Source organism: Peromyscus maniculatus, chromosome 15 (genome assembly GCF_049852395.1).
Source record: "Peromyscus maniculatus bairdii isolate BWxNUB_F1_BW_parent chromosome 15, HU_Pman_BW_mat_3.1, whole genome shotgun sequence".
Classification (NCBI taxonomy): domain Eukaryota; kingdom Metazoa; phylum Chordata; class Mammalia; order Rodentia; family Cricetidae; genus Peromyscus; species Peromyscus maniculatus.
Genome location: NC_134866.1, coordinates 71,236,759 through 71,255,150, shown reverse-complemented (window position 1 = coordinate 71,255,150; position 18,392 = coordinate 71,236,759). Strand labels below are relative to the sequence as shown.

General features: G+C 46.5%; 1 protein-coding gene across 2 annotated transcripts in view; it reads right to left on the bottom strand.

Annotated features, from left to right (window-relative positions):
- The window catches only part of Serinc5 (serine incorporator 5), a 108,491-nt gene that overhangs the window by 50,806 nt on the left and 39,293 nt on the right, over positions 1-18,392 (bottom strand). For both annotated transcript variants that reach the window (XM_076552067.1, XM_042261622.2), the window contains exon 2: positions 8,066-8,233. In XM_076552067.1, coding sequence (XP_076408182.1) covers positions 8,066-8,233 — 168 coding nt within the window. The remainder of the gene's footprint in view (positions 1-8,065; positions 8,234-18,392) is intronic.

The window sequence follows — 18,392 nt, the reverse complement described above, 5'->3', positions numbered from 1 at the left end:
GAAGGAAGGCAGAGGGCAGGAGCCCGGTATGGCCAACTCATCTGTGACTGAGTAAAATGCACAGTACAAACCAAATACTTCCACATCCTGTCCATGGAAAGTCTGTGATCAGTACTTGGAGGGAGGGAGGGAGGGAGGGAGGGAGGGAAGGAGGGAGGAAGGAGGCTTTAACAATGTCCCCAGGTCTGCTCTGAGTGAAGGTACTCCTACCCACAATTCTTCACAGAACATAGCCAGAGGCAGAGATGAATGAGCTGCCCCAGGGGAAGCAGGGGCTCAGGGTAGCATTCAAGACACCAGCAAAGAGATCATGACACCACAGACACACCAGGATGGGGAGATAGAAAAATAACAATAAGGGTTGGCAAGGGTAGAAGAAACACATCACTTACTGTGAATGTCTCACACGACAGTGGAGACGCAAACGGTGTAACTACTTTGGAAAACAGTTTAGCAGTTCCTCAAAGATGAAGCAAGGTGTTTTCATATAGTCCAGTGTCAGGAGCGACTGTCACGAGCTATTGCAGGCCATGACGCAATTATAGCAGTTGATAATTCAGATGTCAACCCACAGAGGGATGATTCTAAGTGGGGTACCCTGTCAAGTAAGGCGCGCAGGCCACTGACTCTGAATACTGTTGCTTTCATTTGTAATTTCTTGTGCTATGATATCTCCCTATTACCATGCACTTTCATGTACGTGTACATGTAATCTCACCATTACATCTCAATCTTATGGGCACACGTATTTGTGGATGGTCAGGAAGATGACTTCTTATTTAACTGTATAATTCTGATGAACAGAAACACACTAAGATATGCTTCATACTAGGTCTATTGTTCCATGGACTGTAGACACTTAGAGGTCTTGTTCTCCATCCTTAGCCATTGACAAGGCAAAGTTGGCCAAATTGTCTTCGTAGAACTTTCACAGAATGGAATTGCAGGTGCCTGGCCTTGCTGATCAAAACCCTTCAAAGAATTATAGTGAACTAGAGGTGATAGTGCAGGTGTCTGTCCTTGTTGGATCAAAACCCTTCAAAGAATTATAGTGAACTAGAGGTGATAGTGCAGGTGTATGGCCTTGGTATATCTTAGTCCTTCAAGAGATCAATAGCACCTACGTTGCCCTAAGCTTCTTCCACTGGCTCCTCCCCACTCTGATTCAAATAAAAATTAACACTTTGTATTTATTTCTACACCAGTTTTTAATGCAAGATTTTAGGATCAGCAGGCTAACTATGTTTAGGTCCTGAGATTCAGGTGATAAACAGAAAAAGGCTGTTAACTGACTAACCGTGTCCGGATATCATTAATTACATAAAATAGTACACATATTCTTTGCCTTTTCCTTAAATCTCTCATTGGTTTAATTTCTTCCCTTGTAACCCTTGAAGCTACCCCTTTAAGAGACAGCCAGAACTTGTTACAACCTACAGCTGTTGTCAGTCACCAGTTAAGGTGACCAAGTTTTTGCCAAGTGTGACTCTTAGAATACTTGTCCCTGAGAGTTTGCTTTGTAGTTTTTACTAACAAGTTGCTAATGAATGGGGATATATTTACATGCATGCTTGGGAATTTGTGATGGGTAGTAGAATAAAGATGTAGAGGAATAAGGATGAAGAGTGAGTGAGTGAGTGAGTGAGTGAGTGAGTGAGTGAGTGTGAGTGAGAAAGTGTGGGTACGTGCTGAATGAGGGATGCAGCTGAATAGCCAGAGAGAAAAGTAAAAAGCTATGGAGAGAACTGCCGTGAAAAGAGCTGTGCAGAGGGCAAGAATAGATGTGTGTGGGTATGTGCTGAGGAAGGGATGTGAAGGAACTGTGTTAAGAGCAGTGAATTGTGTGTGTGTGCGGCGCGCTGAGTGAGGGATGTAACAGTGTGGAATGTAACTTGCCTGTATGGAGAATGTAACAATGTGGAATGTATCTGTGTGAAGACAAAGAGAGTCAGAGACCATTTTTTAAGAAGAAGTAAAGAGAAAGTTACCATCAGTAAGCATGTGTGATTCCTTGTTTCACCAGTCATAGTTAGATTAAAACTTATTGCTAAATAACCTCACATAAAAAAGTTTCCTATCCCTCGATACTCTGAGGCATTTCTTTTATTACCCTGAGCTGATTGTGGGAGCTGGTCTCTCACAATCTGCATTAGTCCAGAAATTCACTGTATATTCCCAGAAGATAATTATCCACAGAAAAAAATGGTGACATTATCATTAAGAGTCAAAAGGTACAAATATCATAAGTGTCCATCAACTGAAGACTGGACGAATAAAATATGGAGTATTCATAAAGTAGAATACTATTCAGCCTTAAAAAGGAAGAAAGTACTGATATATGCTATAATATGATTGACCTTCAAAAACATGCTGAGTTAAAGAGGTCAGACAAAAAAAGTATGTATTATTCCATTTACTGTTACCATAATAAAATACCTCATTACAAGGTAATTAGTTTAAAGAAAACAGAATTAAGCCAGTATGGTGGCACACAGCCTTTAATCCCAGCACTCGGGAGGCAGAGGCAGGCAGATCTCTGAGTTCGAGGCCAGCCTGGTCCACAGAGTGAGTCCCAGGACAGGCTCCAAAGCTACACAGAGAAACCCTATCTCAAAAAACTAAAAACCAAAAAAGAAAACAGAATTTTGTTTAGCTCATGGTTCTGGAGGTGTCCATTTTGACACATAAGACTCCATCAGAAACACAAGCTATTCCAAGAGTTGCTAATGCTTAGTATAAACTCTGAGATACAAGCACAGCCCAGGGCCAGGGTCTCACTACACCATGACAGCACCTCTCAAGGCAGCCAATGAGGGGACTTTCCAACCAAATAAAAGGCAATCTACACCCCACCCCACCCCACCCCCCACCAGAAGTTCCGGGAGTTTGTCCTTGCTCATCTGGGCGGTCTGATGTGGCCAGGAGTCAGGAGCAGGGTGAGAGCCATCAGCCTGAGTGCTTTCACCCAGGCCAGGAGAACAGGACCAGGACGCTGCTTTACCATGCCATGGAGCCAGGAGCCAGGAGCCCCTCACATCCAGGTCCCACTCGGTCTGGGGCTGTGTTCCTCGGAGGCCCTCCACACACTGCGGTGTTACTAACCCGTGCTGAAGACAAGCACAAAGCCCTTTTCACCTGGGGAGGGCAACTAGTCCAAGTCATCAGTTTCCAAGTCACTACCACTCCAAACTACCCAGACTCGCCTCTGGGAAACAGTGTGCAAAATAAAACGTTTGCAGCGAGATCAGAAGGCACAGGCAAGCACAAACCTTCTACAAATGAATGAACGACAGACACAAAGACAACAAGGTCGCAGCAGGCTCCCTTCCCAACAAGTGAGTACTTCTTTACAACTGAAACTTAAAACAATTGTGTTACATCACGTTCCACACTCTATATACCAAACAAATGAGTTCACCACACTATTTATGATATATCTGGGTTTTTCAGCTTTTAAAATCACCATGTCAGCAGACATCTCCGTCAATCAGAGCAATGCAGGGAGAACAGGGACCTAGGACATAAGCGCACAGAACGCTCTTCCCACACTGGCCGATGAGATCTGAGGGGAAGGCGGGGACCCATGTCCCACAGCACACAAGAGCCTTTGTCCTCCCTCTCAAAGGACCAGCTCTGGGGCACTCAGCTGTCGCCTTTTCTCCCAAACCAGGCAGACAGACCTTATTTTGTCAGTGCAGATTCCTTCGCCTGCTTCTCCTCTTGGGTTCCGCATTCTAAAGTCCACTAAAGCCCAAGTTCTGTACCTGCTTCAACACCACAGTGGCTGGCAAGAAGAGCATGCTTAAAATAGTTCCTACAATCTGACATGGGGGAAAATGCTCCCAGAAGGCAGAAAGCCATGCTGTGACTCAGCCGTGCAGGAGACCCTTCCGAGGCGACATTCTCATGGGGAGAGAGGTTCCTCTCATGCGAAGAAGGGCCAAGTTGCCCCCGCGTCTCCTCAACGTCCCCTCTCACGGCGATACACAGGCAGCCTTCTGAAAGCAGAAAGAAGCCTCCTGTTCGCAACCCACACTCCGCTGGCCCTGTGACCCTGACAGGGCCTCCCTCGGAGGCGAGAATGCAGGGTGGGAGGCGCGACACACCCGAGCAGGCCCCAAGCCTGTCGTCCTTTCTCCTCTGCCAATCCCATCTCTCCAATCTCCACAGGCCAACAAAGGACAGGCAAGGACCCACACAGGGCCTCCCGTGCACTGCAAGGAGACCCTTCAGGGCCACCCTCCAGCACCGCCTGAGCAGGAGGAGGTCAGCCTGGTTCTAGCATCACAAGACAAGCTGACTCTGTGGCCAGACAGTTGTCCCCCTGTGGAGGGAAAAGGACTTATTTCACCCAGAGTGACCTCGCTCCCTATGCAGGAAGCCTGGCCAAGCCATTTTTCAATAGGTATATTCAGAGGCAGGCATGAGGCTCCAGAGATGCACCTCCCCTCCCCCTGCCTCTCCCCTCCATCTGATCTCTGGTCCCAAGTGTCACACACACACACACACACACACACACACCGGTGCTCACTCCCCCAGTCTCTCCCTGTTCCATGATGATCACATCTGCTTGGGAATCTACAATGGCTCCTCCTTTATCCATGGACCTGTGGGTTCTGGTCATGTGACCCACGGTCTTTATCCTGTCCTTCTCGTCCTTGCTCTTTCTCTGCCTTTCTAGCTACACAGCCCAGTAAGTAGGCACATACTCGCACAGTTCAAACCCCAACTCTGACTCTAGGTGGCTGTTAAGAGCTGAGGTAAACTGGTCAGATGACTCGTTGCTTCCTCCCTGTAGGATGGGGTCCTGACAGCACCTACTGTCCGGGCAAGAACAGTGCTGAGGAAGGATGAAGACACAGGCAGACTGCTCGAACGAAAGTCGGGCATATGGTATTACCCTACAGAAAGCAGCTCTTAAAACACTTGTTACTTATATATGCCGCTTCCTCCATGAAGCCTTCCTGGGCAACACCAGTCAACATCTTCCTACTGAAGGTTCTGTCAGGAAGCACAGATAGCACAACACACAGGTACCAGTTGGTAGGGAGCGTTGCATGGAGCAGGGGCAGGATGCTTGAACGGCAATCAGGTGTGTAATTATAAAATTTATGCCTGAAGCACATCCCTTTGGCTTCTAAACCCCGACACAATTGCACTTGCAGTGCTTCGTCCTGAGATGTTACCGTCTCTCGGACCTAGGGCTTTCATTCTCCTTGGACCGAAAGCTTAAGAGCAGAGCTCACACCACAGACGGCTGGGACACAGACTTCTTACCACAGGACCACAGTGGGTCACCAAGCAGCCGCTCCTGCATGGAACTTAAAAAGACAGCAGCATCACACTACTAGAAGAACGAAAGTAGCAAATGGTGTGCTGGGCTGTAGCTCAATGGTAGAGGCCTCGCTGAGCCGTCTATTCAAATTCTATTCAAATGAATGAGTGTAAAGGGAGATTAAACAGACCCGCAGCAGAAGAGTTCAAATCTATCCTTTTAGCGTTCTAGCTCTTAAACTTTTGATTTTTAAATCTCTCTATATATATGGGAGCAGGCATGCACGTAAATGCAGGTGCCTGCAGAGGCCAGAAGAGGGTGCCAGATCTCCTGAGCTGGAGCTGCAGGTAGTTGTGAGCTGCATGAAGTGGGTGCTGGGAACCGAACTCAGTCCTCTGCAAGTGCAGTATGTGTTGCTAACTGAGAGCCACATTTTCAGCCCCACAGGCCCAAACTTCTTCCCCCAGACACACTAAGCTAAACCACAACGCTAGTAGGGACTGGGTGGTAAATATATCAACCAGCAAAAGCAAGTCTGGCATGGACTCCTCAAGGCAGCCAGACCCTTAGCCTCCCTGCCTCTAAATTTCTACAGTATCTTTCCATGTGGAACCTATGGGTTTTTATCTTGTTTTAGGCTTCAGAAAAATTCACATCTCTTCTTCTGAGTGACAAACTGTACTTCTTATCAAAAAACATATCATCTCTCCCATTGTGGTGTCTTAATCGGAGGCTTTACAGTAGTTTATATTCTAATAAAAAAACATACAACTGTGATTGGAAATGGATTGGCCAACAGGAAGCTCCAGCAGGCCTGTGCTGACTGAAGGATAAACAGGATGAAAAGAGACCAAGAACTTTGAAGAAAATGTTTGCTGGGCTGGGGTGTGGGTCAGTCGAGGGACTGCCTAGTTCACGCCAGACCCCGGGCTGCATTCCCAGAACAAAGAGAAGGGGAAGGAAAATGGTTGTTTTAAACAGAGGGTAATTAAATGGCCACAGTGTGGCACAGGGTTGGGGGGCACAGTTTGCTTAGGCGCTGCCCCAGCTATCATCACCACAGGAGGGATGCAGCACCACTAGAGGCCCGGCTTCCCTGTCTCCCCGCTGCCTGCCTGGGAGGGGGAAGGGCTGAGCGGCGCAGCAAAGGGAAATGGGCTTCAGCAGCTCAGCCTCCATCTACCACTTCCCCGGGGATGAGAGGTGCCCGCAACTGACTGCCGCTCTCTTCCTGCCAGCTGAGCCCCAGGAGAGGAAAGCTGCCATGGACCATCCAGTGGAGCAGGGGTGGGTGAGGCTGATTGAGGAGGAGAAAGCCCACCTCGATGCACACACAAGCCGCGTGATTTCATGTGGCTCGTTAAGTAATGAGCGTGGTATCTGGCCTCTACCTGCTGCTAGTTTAGTCTTTTTTTCAGAACCTAGGACAGGAAGAATTGTGTTGTTTATTGGGGTTTCTTGAGACTACAACACACTGCACTCTAATATAGCCCATCAGGAGGCCTACTATGGGGAAACAGGAAAAGGTCCTCCATGTGTCACCCTTCAGGCATCCCTGAGTACAGACTGCCCAAGAAGTGGCTGAACTCCTGCCCTTCCTCTCAGAGACAACACTGTACACGTGGTCTGTCTAGAAAGGTTAAAAGCCTCACAAACCACTTCCTGGTATCTATGGTACTATCTAAGCTGCATCATCCTTTCCATAAGGCTAAATTAAGTGCTCATAACAAGCTGTGACTCGAAATACTGGCAGCCATCCTTATGACAGAGATGTGCAGAGTTCTACAAGCAAAGAGTGTGTTTTTATCAGAAAGAGCTATAAACAAAACAGAGACCAAACATCCCCTGACATCAGCATTCCCTACCAACAGCATTTCACTATGGCTATCCTGCCACTAAGGATAAAGCTACTGGGAACTGGAAAGGTGGCCCAGTGGGTAAGTACTTGCTGCCTGAGCATGAAAACTTGATTTTGGATCCTAGTACCTATGTAAAAAGCTGGGCATGCCTACACATGCCTATAACCCCAGCACTGTGGCGATGGATAAGAGTATCACTGAGGCTTGCTGGCCTCTAATCACCAGCCCAGCTCTAGGTTCATGGAGAGACCCAGTCTCAAAGGAACAAGGCGGAGAATGAGAGCAGAACCCCTGACATTCTCCTCCGGTCTTCACGAGCACCCAGACACAGTTGTGCACATACATCATACATCATCACATTCACAGACATACCCAGACATCATACCAAACATTAATTGGTTGATTAATTAAAGATGGAGCTGCTGAATGGCTTGCCTGTTTGGCCAGGAAGCAGTGGACAAGCTTTGAGACAGTTCAGAGACCAAGTGTAGTGGTTGGAATGACAAATGTCCCCTCCAGCCTCAGGCATTGGAATACTTGGTCCCCAGTTGGTTGGTGGTGCTGTTTGGGGAGATTTAGGTAGGGAAGCTTTGCCGGAAGGAGTATGTCATGGGGGTAGGTGTGGAGGCATGCTAACTCAAAAGCCTTGCCAACTTCTACTCCGTTCTCTCTGCTTTGTGCTATGGTTCAAAAATGTGAGCTTTCAACTTCCTGTTGCCATGCCTACCATGTGCTGTCATGCCAACCCACCGTGATGGACCCTTAGCCCTCTGGAATCATAAGCTCAAATAAACTCTTTCTTCTAGAAAAGTGGCTTGGCCACGAGGTTTTATCACAGCAACAGATACGTAACAAACCCCAACTCACAGCGGTGTGGAACCCAGTCCTCTAAATCCTGTTTTTCCAACTCCATCGACAAACACCAACTTACATGCTCCCTTATCTGCTTGGTCACAGACGGTGCCATCATCACACAGCAGAGGCCGACTACCAGGATGAAGTAGAGCAAATACATGAAGCGGGTGGTCCGAGACTGCCGGATCTTAGGGCAGCAGCCACAGCCGAGGGAGCATCCAGCAGATCCGCAGCAGCAGGCCAACTAGGAAAGACACAAACATCCTCTCAGAGTGTGCCATTGTGACAAGAAACACAAAATCGTTCTTCAGGATCATGGAACGTGAGCCTCCGAAACCACTGGAATTTCAAGGGTGGGTGAGAAGTGTCTTGTTATTCATAAGCCCCCTTAAGCCACCCCTGAGTCTATACTTACTGGCACGACTCTTGGTGACCCCCTCTCCCCAGCCAGACAGGATGGGGTCTGGCTGTCAGAAGTCAGCCAGATGACATTGAAGATTGGAAATTTCAGCTCCCCACTCTCTCCTCTCAGGGAGGGAGTGGGTGATTGAGATAAATGACCGATGGCTAATGACTGAATCAGTTGTGATACTCACTGGTATCTCTACAAAAACCCTCATCAGTGGATTCAAAACTTCTGTCCGAAAATGCATCCATGTGCACTGGAGATGCGCCCCATAATTGTGGAAACAGATACTACTAGGGTTCACACCCTCTGGGGCTCCTCATCTTGTTCATTGGGCTGTGAATTTTATCATTTACAGCAAGCGGGGAAATACAAGAACAGAGCTTTCCCTAAATTCTGCGAGTGACTCAGCAAATTACTGAACCCTATGAGGAAAGGGTCAGAACTCAGTTTTATACCCAATCAGATAAGCTGTGAGAGGTTCGGACTGTGAGTGGCCTTAGAAGTTGGGACAATCTTGTGAGACTGTACCAAACCTTGGTAGTGTCAAGTTTGAACTAAATTATAGGAGACCCAGTTGACATCATATACAGATGCACTGCTTTCCGAACATTTGCCCTGGCTTTTGGCGGGTAGACCTTCCAGGCTACCAGATGACTATGCTTTTGGTCATCATGACCACAGGACATGAGAAGAGCGTGTGGCAGAGTCTTTGCTAGAACTGTCTCACATGATGAGCACTGATGACTTGGGAGGTGGCCAGGAATAAGCAGGAAAGGGACTTCCTCAGAAGTACACAGTCATTACACTTAAGAGAAAACAAGGGTTTCTGGGATCAGCTAAGGGCAAAAACAGCAGCTAAGAACTAACACAAGGAGGACACAAGAGGAGAACGTGGGAAACAAGGGGCTGGACCCAACAACCAATGTCAAAGTCCAGAGTCTATGTACGAACTGCAAACCCTAGGAACATGCTGGGAGGAAAAGGCTGTGCTTCCAGAGGGGGCCTGCAACTTGAAACCCCAAAGACAGGGTGGTAGGAACCTCTTCTGCATGCCCTATTTCTCAGTCTCGTGCCCCTCAGGGGCAATCTTTCTAGGCTAATGAGTGGGGCACCGGCTCGGTGAGCACAGGACTCGTGCTGTACCACTAACAGCATACAAGGCTCTCACCTGGGAAACTGGATCATTGTGCCATGTGCGGGGCACACGTGTGTGGATGCATGTGGAGGCTAGAAGTCTCCACTGGGTGTCACCCCTCAGTCATGTCTCCACCTCATTTTTCAAGACGGTCTCACAGTGAACATGGATCTCATCAATTCAGCTGGATAAGCTGGCCCAAGGGCTCCTCCTGTTCGGGCCTCCACAGCGCTGGGATTACAGGGGTGTGCTGCCACACTCAGCTTTTATGTGGGTCCTAGAAATCAAGTCAGCTCCTTGTGCTTGCACGGCGAGTACTTTACCAATTCAAGTCTCCCTGCCCCCCATTATTTGGTCTTTCAGAAAACACAAGGCAGCGGAGCAGTGGATAGCAGTCCAGGCTAGAAGTCAGTCTTTGTGGAGGTAGTTAGACTCTGCCACCTGGAGATAAAGGCATTTCCTTCTTCAAGACTCAGTGTCCTCACTTATAAGGTAACAATGGTAACAGGACATATGCTACCCGTCCCTTATACACTGCTGTGGTCTTTTAGAAGCTCCCTCAGATGCATTTGACTTAAGGGAGGAGCTGCTACCCAACAGGGCTTCTATGAAAGGAATCACAAAAACTGCAAATTACATCCAAATATTTGAGTATGAACACTGTTCTATATTGAACCTAAGCCTTAATGATTCAATTTCTTGGTAATGATCTGGAAGGAAGTTTGGGACTTTGCAAAGCTTCAAAACAAACACCAGTTAAAAAACTTCATTACAAACATCATGTACAAGGAGACTAGCTGACAGGTATGTAGCTAAGACAGCAAATTAAAATGCTGTGGTAGACCTCAGAAGTCTGCTCACGTCTCATGCTACCTCACTTCATGAAAGCACCAGTGTCTGAGCCTCTGTCCTGCACTGTGACATGTCCTCCATGCATCCTTCATTCAACTTTCCACACCACCTTACTCAAACGGCTCAGAAAACTAGGCTGTCACTACAAGGGAAGCTATTCTCCTTAGGCCGAGCCAACAGATTGCACTGTGCGATACTAACACCTGCTGCATGTGTTTTTATCAGCTACACCTCCATTTCCTTTACACTTCATTCGTCCTTTCTGTTTTTGCTTTGTTTGGGCATTAGGCTCCTCCCAGGTGCTGGAATTACAGGCATGCACTACCACACTGGGTTTATGACATGCTAGCGTTGAACCCAAGACTTTGTATATGTTAGGAAAAGCACTGAACCAACAGAGCTGCCTCCCAAGGCCACTTTATCCTCATTGTCAATCTCTGACTTATTTATCTTTCTACACACATGCTCAAGTCTTTCTCTCTCTTTCTGCTTGCTCTTCTCTCCGCTTCCAAACTAATTTGATTCTCTGGGCTCTCCCTCCTCTTTCCTAGCGTTTCTTTAAGCCACGTTGTCTCAGGTAACCAGATTTGCTGCATCCTAAGTTCAAATGTGACAACACTTAGCCCTGTTGGAAAGAAACCTCCTTTAGAAGCAGTTTTCTATAGTTTGGGCCTTAAGCACCGCCCACGTGACCACACAGTAGAAGACCGGCCTAGCATGGTACAATCTAAGAGCTCGAGAAAGGTCAGGTCACAGGAAGGGACTGGGGGTCCCGGCTCCCTCTGTCTGCTGTCTGCTCCCCTCGTGATGTGCTACTTGTCACGGGCCCAAGGCAACAGGGACGGCCAATCACATTCTAAAACGGTGAGCTCAGTGACCCTCTTCCCTTTATAGGTTGACCATCTCAGGTAATTTAGAACTAGCTAGAAAGTTTCAAGCTAACGATAGAACTACCCACAGCAGAATCAGTAGGTAAGTTTACTACCTCTACAGAAGGGAAAATGAACACACACAGACATTTAAATTTGTCTCAACAGTGACGGAAAGGATGTGATTATGGAAAACACTACAATGAAGCAAGCTGTTCAATCCTACTCTATCACTGAAGTCCTGTATCAATGTATGCACGGCATTTATCAAGCGTCACTCTTTACTTAGAGTGCTGTGGTCCAGTGGTGGAGAATTTGCCTAGCACATGCAACACAATTGGTCTATACAGTACTGCCAAAAACCAGACAGATGTACATTTATATGTATGTACATATTGTATAAAAATTCTAAAAAAATATTGTAATTCAACAGTAGCCTTTTTCTCCTACACCAACAGTCGCTCTTCAAAGCAAACTACACCAATAGACAAGGAATGCACGTGTAGCCTTGAGCTGAGTCCTGACAAACGCGCCAGGTGGAAGCCGAAAACCGTGTCCGTGAAAGGCACGGCAGAATTCCAGGAGAGTTACTGCACCTGGGCTGACTGGCCACCGTTTCGGAGAACATAACTTACGTTTCATCCAGCCCGTCTCCAGAGCCTTATTACCTTGGCATCACTCATCCTGCTCTTCACCTTAGACAACTGGCTGGCCTAACTCTAAAGTGTCACAAGCTTGGAGAGAAAAGCTAGTGTCCTGTGCCTGGCTCTACAAGGTATAAGCCTTTTGCCAAACAAGTCAGGCTTATAAAACAAAAAATGTAGGGTTTACAGTGTTGTGACAGTTGTGACATAAACCAAGGACTTTGGCAGACAAAGAGGAGATATAGACTCATCAGACATAACAAACGTGCCGCTGTGCTGGGGGATGCTGTGAGGGGCTGGGGACCATGGGAAGATATGGAAAAGTGGATCCTGGGAGGATGCTGGGCATCTTCGGGGAAGATGCACCTCTGTGGTAACACAGCAGATGTAAAATATTTCTCTTTTCTACTCAATTTTGCTGTGAGCTTAAAACTACTCTTTTCCAAAGCCTTTTGTTTAAAATAAAAACGAAACATGAACAAAGCAGTGTTGTGCATCCTCGCCTCAGTAAACGGATGCTGGATGAGTAATGAGTGGTGATGTCATGTGGGTGGCAAACTCCTCAAACAAACAGCACAAGCCATCGCAGTCCCGGCCGGGGCTGAGGTCACAGACCACATGCTGAACATGGAATTTTTTACTCGCACCATATCACAGAGCACTAAGGACTCTGATTTTTCATATATATGTGTGTGTGTGTGTGTGTGTGTGTGTGTGTGTGTGTGTGTGTGTGTGTGTGTATGTATGTATTTTTAAATATTTATATAAATATATTTTTATTATATATATATATATTCCTTTTATTCTTTGAGATTATAATTACATCATTTTGCCCTTCTCTTGCCTCCCCACTTTACTATATTTCCCTCCTTACTGTCTTTCAAATTTGTGGCCTGCTTTCATTGTTGCTGATACATTCATATGAATGTATGTATGTATGCATGTATGTATATTCCTAAACACATGAAAACAACCTACTCATTCTATACGGTGTTATTTGTACATATGTTTTTAGAGCTGACTATTTGGTACTGGATAACCAATTAGTGTGCTCTTCCTTGGGGAAGACCATTTCTCCTGCTCTGGGCATCCCTTAGCTGCTGTAGGGTTAAGGCCTTGTGAGCTCTCCTCTGTATAATTTTTAAACTCTTCAGAGGGCAATGCTTACAGTTCTTCAGAGTTCATCTTTGTAGATACATACCTACAAGTATTCAAAGACTTAGTTACAAACCTTGGGAAAAACTGTATAATCCATCCACACAAGGCCTAGTGTTAATTGTGGGCTATCTACCCAATGGGATATTGTTTTAAAATGAGTAGGTTAGAATTACTGAACCTTTTTCTCCCTCAAAATTCACATGTTGAAGTACTAACCTCCAGTACCTAAAAATGTGACTTTGTTTGGTCTTTAGAGAGTAAGGTTTTGGAACAGAATCACTGGAATGGTCCCTAACCCAGCGGGCTTTGTCCTTATCAGGAGAGATGAGAATATAGAGTCACAGGACTGCCCTGTGAGAAGATGCTAAGGGGCCATTTGTAAGACAACCGGCCAAAACCTTGCTCTGGGGCTTTTAGCCTCTGGAAACTCAAGACTGAATTTTTGTTTAAGCTATGTGGTTGGAGATCTTGAGTGTGGCCGCTTCCACTAACACAATCCACATGTGCTGACTCAGACTGACTATGCAGAGAGGTACATAGAGCCATGTGGGAAGATCCAAGACTACTGACTGACTACCAGAGGAATGACCTAGATATGGGGAGGGAAAAAGAGACATCTCCTTCTTTATACTCAAGCTTTTACTACGTGTGTATTACTTTTGTTTTGCTTTGCTTCGGGACAGGGTCTTATGAAGTCCATGTTGGCCTCAAACTCTCTATGTATCTGAGATGGGTCTTGTATTACTGATTCTCCTCCCAAGTGCTGGGATTACGGGCACACGGCACCATACTTGCCGAGTAGTCACATTTTCCTTTCTTTTTAAAGAGCAGCACATGCACCCGGGCTGCATGACATCCTGTCAAAGAAAGAAAGAGAGAGGAGGGAGGGAGGAAGGGAGGGAGGGAGGGAGGGAGGGAGGGAGGGAGGGAGGGAGGGAGGGAGGGAAAATCTAAGTATTTTGGAAAAGCAATGAGGTCTGAAGATGTTTCTGTAAAAGGATTTGCGAACACAGTATGGACTTAAGATTCTCTTCCCTTCTGAAGAGTCCTTCTGTCCCTCAAAAAAATCACAAAGAGGCATCTGTCACTCCCAGGGCCCTTCCCACTGCCCCAGCTCACTTCTGAGGCATGCTCAACACAGGCATTCAGGAGTAAAAGGTGCTTTGTCCTTGCCTGGGAAAGGCTCAAAATGAAGTCAGGCCAGCTGCTCTCACCGCTTTCCCTTTATCTAAGGAGAATCCAAAATGCGTTCCACAAAAAGTGAATACCATTCTCCACTCTCCTTCCTGGCCTTGCCCACCAAGCCTGTGAGATCATCATCCCCAGGACTGACGGAGGCCTATGAGGACATGTGCCAGGAACCATGAGCTAAGGATGGGAGTGGCTTCAGTTACTTCTATTAAGTCAAAACACAATATCCCCATTACCTGGAAGTCCAGGCCAGCAGTACAAACTGAAAACAGCAACACATCAGGAGCCCTGCAAGTGTCACTGGTAAGCACAAGCAAACAGTGGTACCTAACTCACTCAAGAGCCCTCCTCTCTGCAGTTCAAATCTCCTTCCACAGTCCCAAAGGCCTAACTACCTGGTTCTGAAGCTGACAGCAGGCAGCTGTGAAGCAGCAGGAGTGGGTGGGGGTGATCGGGGACGGTGGGGGTCCTTGAGGGTGAAGCTTAACTCAGGGGTCTGGGTGCCCTTGCTCATGATCACACAAAACGTCAATTCTGGGTCCCTTTCTTGTGAACCCACGGAGTGAAATTCATGAGCAACCGAAAGGATGGGCTTTAAATGAAATTTTTATTACAGAGAGAAAAAAATAAAAGAACAATCAAAGCTCTATTGTAGAAAACGGAGCTCTGGAAGGCAATCGAAGCTCCAGAAGGGACCCAGTAGGGGCTGCCGGAGAGTATGGGAGGGGGATGTGCTGAAATGTTTGTCCATGGGCTCTTAATAGGACTTGTGGTAGAAACTGGGAAGAGACTGGGGTGATTTTTATTAAGACTTAATTCTCTGAGCATAGTGAGGCTGAGTCAATAGGGACCCACATGCTCGACACACACTCTATTGATCCAAGCAGGGAGATGATCGTGCATGCTCACACACTCACTCACTTAAAGAAGTGGCCATGCTTTGATGCCCTCCATGCATCTCTCACTTGTGGCTGGCTGTTGACACTGTCTACGGACCATTAGTCATAGCCAACCACTCACTGACTTTGTGAGGTCAGCTAGCTGTTAAGACCACACAGTCTTTGTTCTCGAATTTACATACCCAGCTAGAACTTCAGCACAGGCCTTGTTCTTTGACTGGCTGTGGATCGTTAAGTCTTATCATAGTTTACCAAGATGTAGCTGTGGTTTCTCTTGACTACCTCGTGTTTAACTCCTTGTCTACAGGTTGGTCTGGGTGTTCATCACCTTTTTGGAATAGGCAGACTAGAGCAGGTGGAAAGGAAGAAAACTGTTAAAAACTGTCCCTACTTATAATTTAGTCTATTTTAACTATCAGCAAGACTGCATGAACAAGCAGCAGTGTCTTGTGTGGACTGCCCTCTTATCTGGTCAGCTCGGTTATCTCAGACTCGGCTGCAAGCACTTTTACCTCTCGTTGCTAGTGTTCTCGATCTCACCATTTTAATGCTCACACTCCTTAATACCTTCGGGTTTTTATCATAATAGGAAGGACTTGTGTAGCCCCGATCTGAAAACTGGAAGGCCAAGAGTTTAAACTGGGCAGCTCTGGGTTGCGAAATTATGGACTGCACAATCAGCACTTTGCAGCTGATCCCCATCCCTCACCCCGCCCTGTGAATTTATGCAGGGCTTATCCTACTGCATGAGGGTTAGGAAGAGGAGTACAGGTGCCGCCATGGAGCCAGGCAGTGCATGCCGGGTAGTGCACGTGGGCACAGCCCTTTACCAACACCTATCTATGAAACAGTGAAGTGGGGTTAAAGAAGGAGTCCTTTGCTGAGACAGTGAGTACCGTGTGACAGGAGACAGAGAATAGGGAACTTCTGAATTCCACACTGTAGGGAGGACTCAACACTAACACACTATTAATGGCCATTATAGGTTCTGGCTCAACTTTCCAGGCCAGGCAGCACCTAGGGAGATGCAGAGTTGATACCAGCAGACACTGGCCAAGAAGTGCCTGAGACAGCCAGGAAAAGGTGGGAAAATATGAGTGGCAGATACCATGAATCTCAGAAAATGGTGGTCACCTGACGGGGGGTGGGGGGTGGGGGTGGGGGTGGGGGGTGGTTCAGCTCTGGGATCATCAATAGTCTTTGTTCCCCTCTTTGCAAAGAACGGTGAGCTAAAGATGAGATGGTAGGGCCTCTCCATGAGGGGGCTGGCCTACCATCTTCTCAGATGTCTATCATCTAACTAAAGCACAATTTACAGATTTAACATCGGTTCCTGCTCACTGACATGTATGGTAACAAACAAGCCAAGCTCAGCTATGACAGTTCCAACTGTAGCTAGTCCTCCGGGTTACAGCTGTCGCTCATCCCAGACTCACAGAAAGACTGTGCCAAAGGGAACTCAACACAAACACGTGCATTAGCAATGTTATTTATCCCACACGAACAAGGCTTACTTCATCCACATTAGCAAACACCTGCCAATCTCTCACTCTCTGCAAGGGGCGACGATTATGGTTGCTGCTGCTGCTGCTGTCATCTCTGAAAGAGCAGAGACCAGGGCTCAGGGAAGTGATGTAATGTAAGGTGCCAGGCGGGGAGGGTTTCATCTGGTGAGCTCTCTCTATTGCCTGCTTGCATGAGTCGACAGGACAGAGCACATTGGCCAAACCATGGTTTCCTCTAAAAGGGAGACTGGCTGAGATGGGAGGCGGGGGTAAGCAAGGAAGAAGCAATTTTTCTTTCCTGGCCTACAAAGTAAGAGGCCAACCAGTCACCTCCCTTCTATGCTCATCTTCTCTGGCATACTTGACTTCTAGGACTTTTGGCAGCAGGGACCTGGAAGTGTTCTCTGAGTCTTCTGCCAAGTAGATCAACCACCCAGGCACCAAACTCACTACCTCATCACCAAATCCTGCCCTGTGCTCAAATCCCAGCTCCTGGCTCTACAGAAACACCCAGACCATTCACTCACTCTGCCAGTGTTTGTTGCATGCATGTTTACTAAGAGCAGCGTTTGCTCCTGGGAAGGTAGCGATGAACGTGGAACCTCATTCCCATCACTGAGCAAGGAAAGAAAGATATTTGTAAGAATGACCAACTACGTGTCTAAGAAGAGAAGAGATGTCAGGCACTTGGTGGCTCATGTCTACAATCTCAGCACTTGGAAGGCTGAGGCAGGAGAACTGCAATGAGTTTGAGGCCAATCTGATCTGGGCTACAGAGCTGTAACCTGTCTAAAAACAAAAAAAAAAAAAAAGATAAAACAAACCAAAAAAAAAAAAAAACCACAAAAACAAACAAACAAACAAAAACCAGACAGAAAGAGAAGGAATAACAAGAAAAACTAAGAGGAAAGATGAAAGGGAAGGAAATTTTAATGTTCAAATGAATAGAGTATTGATGGACTGATTGCTTAAATTTCAGCAGATTCACACTTAGAGTATGTCCACTGCAATGACTTTCCCAGGCACACAGAAAGCAATCTATGGTGTGTTAACTGGAAGCAGCTAATAACGCAAGAACAGTGAGTAGAGCAGTACTGGAGATAAAAACATAACAAGGCAGAACAGCAACAACAACAACACACACACACACACACACACACACACACACACACACACACACACACACACCAGAAGATGTATCAATACGCCAGCAGCACTGACAAGCTACAGGGATACGAGTGATTATACTGGTCTATTTTCTGAACTCTGCAACAAGTATCTATCTTATAGACAGAAAACCATTGCCCCAAGTTTCCCTTTGGGAAGAAAACAAACAGCATTCCTGCTCCATCTTGTAGGTGGTGAGCACTCAAATACTTGCTAAATGAATCAGCGAGCTAATAAAAGAACTCTACTTCAGCAGGAGACTAATGCAAGACCACCAGGTAACCGAGGCACAAAAGATTAAAAATGTCTACTGTACTCTTAAAAATGTTGAGGATGATAAAATTCCATTCCATGTTTTTACCACAAACAAAACCACAACCATTAGGACTGGGGATGTGGCCCCGTGGTTGAATATTTCCTAGTATGTGAAAGATCCTGACTTTGATTTCTTAGCATGCATAAACAAACAAACAAACAAATAATAAAGAAATCTCTGTGACCCTGATAATATTTCTGTTTAACTAGTATAATAAACTCTACTTGGTGGGATCTCTAGCAATAACAAATGAAATGT